At 43.8% G+C, this 9,588-nt stretch overlaps 1 protein-coding gene across 1 annotated transcript; it reads right to left on the bottom strand.

The window, feature by feature from the left end:
* Positions 1 to 66: 66 nt before the first annotated feature.
* Positions 67 to 8,600, bottom strand: LOC111955040 (protein mono-ADP-ribosyltransferase PARP10). Its single transcript, XM_023975078.3, is given in 14 exon segments — positions 67 to 948; positions 1,187 to 1,361; positions 1,459 to 1,592; positions 1,797 to 2,206; positions 2,707 to 3,367; positions 3,532 to 3,670; positions 3,983 to 4,198; positions 4,488 to 5,542; positions 5,973 to 6,203; positions 7,399 to 7,479; positions 7,482 to 7,511; positions 7,514 to 7,639; positions 7,881 to 8,056; positions 8,523 to 8,600. Coding segments are annotated over 13 exon segments (3,732 nt in total). The 5' UTR covers position 8,056; positions 8,523 to 8,600; the 3' UTR covers positions 67 to 649.
* Between the last annotated feature and the right edge of the window lie 988 nt (positions 8,601 to 9,588).

Genomic DNA, 9,588 nt, shown 5'->3' with positions numbered 1-9,588 from the left:
AGAATGTGTGTACGATTCAAATCTCACCCATGTTGCAGTTGTGTGTACACAAAAAGAAATAAAACAGACAGGACAAGAGTTTAATTGAACATAAATCAAATTAACGCCACCTTTTAACCCAAAGTAAATGTAAAGGACAAACAGGGTATCTTTCCCTCAGATGGAATAGAATAAATATAAAAGTAAGGCAACATAATAAGTAAAGTCAATGTTTGGCTCTGCAAGACACATTACCAGTTAAATGCATTTATACAACCGTGGGGTCTAATCCTGACTGCTGATTGGTTAAAACCGCATTCCACAGGTAAAATTCCATGTAATACCATTGGAGGGTCGTTATGCGTTTCATTGATTATAAAGATCAAACTAAACAATTAAATATACGGTTGTAGTCGAGAACATTGCATTTGGCTAATTCGTGATTCAATTGCACTGTGAATTAATGGCTATATTGTCTCATAAATAAAACAGCAGCGGCGTAAACAAGTTAGAGAAACTAAATTAAGATGCATGATTAAAGAAACACAATGCACAGTATTTTTCAAATAGAATTCCCATGAATCCTCTTCCCAATAGGGAAAAATGTAAAAACACTATGCCGAAACAGAGTTAGTGCATTTTTGGATATTAATCCCACTCCTTCCTTCCCTCAGCGATTAATCTTCTGACATGTGATGAGATACTCAGGGTAGGCCTGTGTGTCATTGAAGATAACAAACAGAGAGGGGTTGTCAGTCTTATCCGCCACGCTGTCGTATCTGAGGGGTATCTCAGAGCTCTCCTTCAGAGGAGCAGTCTTCATGGAGTGACTGCCCTGAGTGAAGTCCCCAGTAAGCACCTTGGTCACAAACACAAACTTGTGTCCGTCTGCGTTGGGGGGAGAATACTGATCCTGGACAGACAGGGCCGAGTTCACAGCAAAGTAGACCCCCTGTCCATACACAGTGGCTGCAAAGAGAAACCAAAACAAGAGAATAAATTATTACAGAAAGAGATACAACAGGCCAAATTAGTACAAAGTATAACCCTTGACCGTAGACGATGGCTGCAGAGAGACCAGGATATACAAGAGGCCACATTATTACAAGTCTACATGAAAATAATGCTAAAATGAAGTGAAATTTTAAAAAAAGCTGATGAACTACTGTGAGACACACAAAAAAAACAATCATTAGAAAAGCCTTACCATTCTTTCCACAGAAGCTTCTGTTGAAGCCATGAACGCAGATCTCTTTCACACTGGTTTCACTTGTGCCGTGGTATAGCGTCCGCTCCACTTCTGGGTCATTGGCACTCTGATTTATACTAGCCTTCTTCAATCTATACTGGTTGTAAAGGAGCCTATTCATCAGCTTCTCAACCTGGGAAATGCGATTAACAGAGGAATGGCTTCTGACGTCACTGATACAATACGAAGTTAATGGTTAGTTGCTGTTGACATCGATAGATCCTACATACCTTAATGATTTTGATTCTGTTGTGGTACTCATGTATGGAGTCGTAGAAGTCTTTCACAACATCCTGGAACTCATCAGAATCCTCGTTCACTCTGGACGTTTCAGGCAGGTTGGACAGTAGACTGTAGTTCTCATCTGAAAAACAGTGCAACATATTGTAGCAATATAAGTGCAATATAGCATGACGGAAAACGGTGCAACATATTAAATAGCTTTGTTAAGATAACAGGGATATTGTGTCAGTAATTAAATAGCATCTCACAAATCTAATTCTTATTTACCAAAAAATAAATAACATAAGAATAAGCTCACATACASTATTTGCAAAGTTCTCTTTACCTTGTATATCTGAGTACAAGTSTTCTGAGCTCAGCATCTTCCTGGAGATGGTTACTGACTTCCCAGAAGCCACYTTGWACTCTTGCATCTTCTCAAAGTTGATGATGTGCGGCAGGTTGTTGAGCAGGATGTCGATCTTTTTCTGCCTCATCTTCCAGGCGTTCTCCATAAACACTGTCGCCTCCGGAGCGTACGCGGTCTTCGTCCCTGACGACYCTGGGTCGTGCCACAGCCATTGCACCGTCCGCAGGATGTCAGRGTCTGACGTCGTRGTGGATATCCTCCTCAGCAGGAGCTTCATGTCCGGCATCGCCCCGGTAACAAAGTCTTTGAACCCGGAGATGGTTGCCGTGGTTCCCTGGATGGTGACCTCCACYGCATGTTTCCTCTTGATGAGGTCCAGACACCTCCTGATTGGTTGATTGATTACATTTCTTTGTAAATGTAAAAAAAATGTGCTTGCGGGCACCAATATTGCAAATTCCATATGATATCTTTTAATATTGATATGAGCAAGGCATATCGTAATCTAGGTTTATTCTTAACCTACACCATTCTGTAAAATGAATACTGTACATGACTGTTCCTGCAGGCATAAAACAGATCTTTTCACAGGCTCTTGAGTTACCATAGTTAATTGCCTGCTGATGGGCCATCAACTGTGAATGGGCTTCCCCTTGTATTCAAACCAGTTAGGTAGGTTTATACCATCAGAACACACCTGTCCCAATGGACAATCCGCAAGCAGTTGTCTGGACTTCAAATAAAAGTAAACATTTCACAACGTATTTTCTATGAACCGATATGATATTGAATGGAAAAAATGCAACTGACATCGATATAGATTTTCCATATCGGTGCACATTACTATAAAAAAACGCACAGTGTACACACAGACATACACACGTACCTGTGGTACTGAGACAGGCTCCTCAGGCTGCGGTGGTCTAGCTTCTCCTCATGCTTTCTCAGGGTGACCTTCTTGTTCAGGGCAATGTCCACTCTGATCAGGTCACAACTGTAGCCAGCGAACACAAAGATTGTTGCCGTGTTGGCTGACTGGATGGCCTCCTGCAGAGACACCTGGACAGCCTGATCGAGGTGTGAGCCAGCAGCAGGGAGGGAAGAGGTAGCCATGGCACCATCGTCACCATCATGCCGAGTCATCTTCGTCATCTTCTTGGACAGCTCCAGAACCTTCTGCAGCTCCTCCTCCTCGGTRAGGGACCTCTTTGTGGTTTCCATMGAGTACTGGATGGCCAGGGACATCTGGGCCTCCTCGTCCAGGGTAGAGGASAGTTGCGTGGCCCAGGACAGCCCTCCYTCCTGGGSAACCAGAGGAGCAAGAGCACCCTCATCATCATTACRCCKTCCCTCCACTAGCAGCTCTGTAGCCTGCTCCTCCATGTCATTGCTGTCTCTGTCTGGGCCCWGGTCGGTGCTGGYGGCAATGGGTTCCCCGGCCGTATACAGATCCTCCTCAATGTCAGTGGTTCTGGTCAGACTAGAGAGGCCAGAGTCCACCATCTCATCTATGGCTGAGAACAGCCTCTTTGCTTCCTCTAGAAGACCTGGGATCAGTACATATGTTTTCAGTGATTGCAAAACAACAATGCCAATAGAATAACTCCCTTCTCTGAAGATTATRCTGGCCACTGTGCTTCCATATGCTCTTCAGGGTCTAGGCTTTTTTACAAATATATGTGATCGCTATGAGAATAATGAAAGTATGTACCTATGTCTGGAGCTGAGAGGTCGTTGGAAGTCTGGTTAGTATGKGTCAGAACTGATGTGGAAGCCTGTAAGGAACCATCTGAGGARCTTCTCTGGAAGCTCTGATGGGACYTCATATTCCACYCAGCCTCAAAGATGTCCTGTAGGGAGATCACAAAGCTAGAATACACCAGAGACATACTGTATATAGACATACAGAAATATATAAATACACACACATATATAGTGGACAGAGGAGGCTGGTGGGAGGAGCTATAGGAGGATGGGCTCATTGTAATGGTGCTAACTATGCTTATCCAAACAATGTAGAGGAACAAGTTCATGGCACAGAAAACAAATTGCATTATACATCCATGTGTAGATCTTTATCATTCGGCAACCTCATTTGTCAAGTGAATTAGTAATGATATTAAAAGCAGCAATATTAATATTGTCATCATTGGGCCAGCTACCTCGTTCTCCAGGGGTTCCCAGTGCACCTTCTCCATGTTGATGTAGACKTGGAACTTGGCCTGCATCTCCCTGAGGATGCTGGTCCCCTCTCCCTCCTGGATGAGGAACCGTGCCYCGCCCGGTTCGTTTACTGTGATGGTTCTGGTCACGATGGACGACACCACGCCCCTCAGAACCTCATCAGCCATTTGACACGCCCCTGCGTTGCCGTGGATCTACCAATCACAGACATGACGAGTATGAAACGCTGTATAAGATCATTATTCACAAAGACATTGGATACCCTTTTCACACTAGCGTGCCAACCTCAACCGTACTGTTCTGGCTCCGATATTTTATTTTCACATTGTCCTCTCCAGCACGTGTAACCAGGCCAACCCAGTACAGCTCAGCTTGACTCGGTTGTGTGAAAAGGGTATGAGAGGATTACTGCATATACTGTGAATGAATTTATATTATGCAAGGGAATGTTTTTATGATATTTCAAAAAGGTAAAACACCTACTCGTGGTCCACAGATGCCATGTGCGTCCAGAGGGAAGATAGACACCTGGTCCATATCAGCCAGTAGCTGATGATGGTGGGTCTGGATGTACTTCAACATGCCTGTCTCCATAGAGATGATAGCCTCTGTTTCAATGGGTGTACTGAGGAACTCCACTATCTTAGCCTGCTTCTCCTCCTCCAACCCTCTCAGAGTCAGGACATCTAMCTGTCCCCTCTCTGACACCTRAGCAGAGCAGAGACCCAGAGACTGGAGGAAGCCAGTCCACTCCTGGGCGTACAGCATACACTCATACTCTCTGTCCACGGGGATACTGAAGTCAGACAGCAGGGTCTTCAGCAAGCTACACGCCTGGCTCACCAAGCTGAAAGACGGAGACGTTACCACAACAACGCAGTCCGACACTGTGTACACGGACYGCAGTCCCTTGTCCTTCAACGTCTGCAGCAGCTTGTCTTTCACTTCCTGTTTGGCCAGGAAGTGGGCCTTCTCGGGGTCAAAGGTGAGATGAGCCTGGGCCACACCCCCAAGGAACTCCAACATAGCGTTCTTCAGCTGCTCCAGCCCCAGCCGGTCAGACCCGGCCATGTGGACCCCGTCTTCCTTGATCTGGACGCTACAAGCTGGGTGGGCCAGCTGAAGGCTCTGGAGCAGGGGACTGAGCAGGAGCAGCGCAAGTTTCACTGGGTCAGGGACGGAGATYTGGCTCGACATGGGCTCTGGGATCGATGTTAGGTCCTCCATGCCTCCCTGGGCTGCTGTTGCCTGGGACACAGGMTGGGACAGAAMGGGAACCAGGGGCTCAGAGGTAGCCTGATGGGAGGACTGAGAATGGTCACTGGTACTGGCTGCAGGGATAGAACCAGTCTGTGATTGCCCACCACTGTCTGTCTGCGGTGTGTTCGTTGTGTTACTATCGGATGTTCCATTCACAGGGGTCAGGGGAACGGTCAGAGGTGAGGAGGTGTCCTCTGATTGGAGGAAGGAGAAGTAAGGCCTGACCATCAGATCCATCTTCTCGAGTTTGTGTGATTGTTTAAGGACACGTTCCACTGCTGTTAGATGTAATAAGGAAGGGAATAAAACACATTCAACAGCTACATAGAACTTGCATGCTTTATAGCCATCAAACTCAGATCTGGATCTCGAYGCCAGTTCCAGTACATTCTTCCCTTCTTATCAGGGACTGATTTAGACCTGGGATACCAGGTGGGTGCAYTTAATTATCAGGTAGAAGAGAGAACCAGCAGTACTCCAGACCCTCATGGTAGGATTTGAATACCCCTTCTTTATAGCTTTTKTGTTTCATTAACATACAACAACATTAGTACTTTAAAATGGWTACAACAGCTACAACAGAAATGCTTGTATACAAATGTACYAAGTCATTTTTTTCTACAGTAGAAAACATAACTTACATTCAAAACAGACATTCGGTAGACACACAGTACATTAAAAACATATAAGTCTATGTTCAAAACTTACAGTCAAAGTCCAGGAAGGAGACCCTGGCAACCCCTTCTGACATCATGGTGACTTCCTTAACTCCACCGCCCCCGCCCCGTTGGCTCTCCAGGTACAGATTGAGCATGTCTGCTGTGATGCTGGGGTGCAGGTTCTCKARTAYGATGGAYTCAGTRTGATCTATCTGTTCCAGAACGATCTGCGCTCCATCCAGAGGCTTCTTAGAAATCTTTGTGAAAAGCTTCTGGAAGTCTGTGCATGCAAAATAAGGAAGAATACACACATTAACTATAAAGTATGCAAAAGCATAGCCACTTAAAATACATTCATAATTATATTGTTTGCCAAATAATTTAAATTACTTAATCTATGGTTTTAAGTAGGCCTATAGTTGACGGTTAGAAGCATTTGATTTTGCAATGGAATAAGCCTACATTATTTGGATTTGTGTGCCCATGAGACAGTTTCACGGTGAAACATAATGAAATGTTACGTAGGCATTGTTACACTATAGTGCATGTTCCGAATCGCCAAAGATCCATGATTCGTACAGGGTTTAAGTTCAATGTTTTTATTCAATTGTTAAATGTTACTAGTGACAAATAACACTGTCAAATGTCATTAATGTAGGAAGAAAGGTAGTGTTTTATGTCACACAATCTGGGAAGACTCCAAGCATTAACTCATGAATTATGGACAACTCATGAACGAGGGTGTCCCCTCAGGGCTGATTCAAATCATTTATTTAATTGATGTAGGCTACCTATTCTAGTAATTTGACCGTGCGTGTTAGGGTGACCATCACATTTTCCCGGGACAGTTTCAGCCCATTCAAGTGTCCCAACTTTTCTGGCTACAAAAAAAGTATTTTTGTCAGCAGACGAATAAATTAATGTCAGCCTAAACGATGGAAATCGCTAAATGTCATTAGGAACACTTTCTGGGGTTTTGTAAGAGATGTCTATTTCCAGTCATCAAATTCCACGAGCATACATCCAGTTGGAATGCTGGAATTATTTTGAAGTGGACGAAAATGCCTACTTTTGAAGTGATTCGTTTGACAATCAGATAAAATATGACTTGCTGTTTCATGCCATTAAAAGGTAGGACATTTTTACCATTTAAAGTATGTCTTTATTATTGGCCCCAAAAAATTTTTGTGCAAGTGCATGCACTCAATACAGACATCCCCTAAATGTCATGTGTGAATTGAACTCTGCATGTCTGTTTGTGATACTCAACATCAAAGAAGTTACTGCAAACAAACTGTTTTTCCCCCTTCTGACATTGCACACACGATAGAAGAGCACAATGTACTACAATGTTTTTACAACGCTGCACGATATTCCTCAGCACGCCAACAAAAACAAGAGTGGTGGTGCGGCTTGTGATGCCGTTTCCCCCTACTGTGGATTCCATCTTTGAACGTGATAGGAAAACCCCTAACCTTTATTGAAGGCCTGGCGGAAGTGTACTAGGACCAGTCCATGCCAGTGTGAGGGGTACAGAGAGTACTCGTCTATGTCATTCCCATCATGTTCTCTACATACAGCTCCACCGCTCCTGACTGGTGGTTGGGTTAACCCCCCGCAGCAACAGTCTCCATGGATCCTTACACGCAGGCTTCCTCACGGTCAACTCAGCGTTGTGCAGGACATGGGGTCCTTTAGACAGGACCCTTGCTGCAACTGTCAATCAACACAGATATAATCAGATACTATGGATGGCAATGAGGGAAATTGTTTTTTGGTACAATAGTATCATTAATTTGTGGACCACAGGAATACACTAGCTGTTGCTAAAACATCAGCTAATGGGGATCCAGATAAAGAATGAATCATGAAGATGTTGTGTAGGTACATAGGAAACTTATTAGCCTTCAACATTATATCAGATTACAAGAATTACACAGACTGAATCCATTCTTACCCTCTGCCTCTTCAAACAGTAATATGGCCCGGCTTCCTTCCAGCTCCACAGACACCAGACTACCTCCTCCAGAACGACGCTTGTTCTCAAAGTACAAATACAGCAGCTCATCGTCCACCTCCTCAGGTAACCCCAGTACCTCCACTGTTCGGTTCTCTTGGCTTTCAACAGACATCCTGACATACATACAACACAGGAATAATCCATGGGGTTGATTGACAATCTTTACAACTTTTATCTTGGCTTTCTAACGGTGAAGAGAATAGACTACTGTATTGCAAAGCACAAGGTGAAAGTGAACAGACAGGGCCTAGTGTGAGCACACCTGCAGCCAAGTGTGTATTGGTCACAAAATATGTCCTATTTGGCTACAAAAGTAGAGTTAAGTTATTGACTTAAACACAAATAAATCGCTGAATATAATACAATGTGGGGGATTTTTTGTACATTAGTTCTCATTTTCGAATAAATAGAAACCATCCTCGACGTACAACAACGCAAGCAGCACGAAAGGCAAATGACACAATTGCATAATAAAAAGGAATAATAACTCTCGCTGGGTATAAATATAAACTCGTCCAGTTAGTTGTCGGGTGATTTTTTTAAACACACTTTTATTTGCAGTTTGTCAGGAAAACGTACCTTATATACAAGCATTCTCAGATCATGACGCCCGGAAATGTTTTCACTGGCGACTTCCTGGTTGTTCGCCATGCCACCGGGTAGTGGCGCTTTTGCGCCAGCTACAGGATTTATGAATTACATTTACAGTAGCAAGGCCACTTGAGTATTTTATTTTAATTGAACGTTTATTTAACTAGGCAAGTCAGTTAAGCACAGATTCGTATTTACAATGATGGCGTACCCCGGCCAAACCCGGATGACGWTGGGCCATATGAGACTCCCAATAACAGCCGGATGTGATACAGCCTGGATTCGAACCAGGGACTGTAGACCGCTGCGCCACTCGGGAGTAAGTAGGCCTAATTAGTCAGAATATCCTATTTGGTTAAATATGCAAATATTCATGGAACATGAATGGAGGGGGAGAGAGTCAGAGGACCCTGATGATTCTAGCTGGGTCATGTTCATGACTGCAATGTAGTTCAACACTATAATTTGTAACCTAATGTATGTATGTATGTATGTATGTTTATACCTTAATCCTTCAACAAGAGAGTCTCAGGAGAGCAAAGATGATATTGTCATTATGCTCTTGTGAAGCAGAGCCATTGGCAAATAAGACAGTTTATCCATTAGGTCAGGGTTTCCCAAACTCGGACCTTGGTTKCCCCCTCCCTGGGTGCACGTTTTGGTTTTTGCCCTAGCACTAGACTGATTCACGCTTTGATGATTTGAATCAGCTGTGTAGTTCTAGGGCAAAAACWAAAATGTGCACCCAGGGGGGCCCCTGGACCGAGTTTGGGAAACCCTGCACTAGATGATAGTGCCCTCTAATGCAGGGTTTCCCAAAGTCGGTCGTGTGTGTGTGTTTTCTTTAAACGTGGAGCGTGTTATTATCACTGATATTGAATTCATTGACCATTAATAATAATACTCATACATGGTGTTACTGGTCTCCTTTTTTAAACAAATCTTTATTAAAATGAAACATGTTACAGGGTCTCAAAACTTGTCATGTAAAACATGGGAATAGCTCAATCSCAAACYCCTTGTGTSCTCTSTCCTCYTCTCCTTCTAAAAACGC

The sequence above is a fragment of the Salvelinus sp. IW2-2015 genome, linkage group LG30 (genome assembly GCF_002910315.2).
Source record: "Salvelinus sp. IW2-2015 linkage group LG30, ASM291031v2, whole genome shotgun sequence".
In the NCBI taxonomy this organism is placed as follows: Eukaryota; Metazoa; Chordata; class Actinopteri; order Salmoniformes; family Salmonidae; genus Salvelinus; species Salvelinus sp. IW2-2015.
Note: the sequence above shows the minus strand (reverse complement) of the source record. Positions and strands in the feature narration are given on the sequence as shown.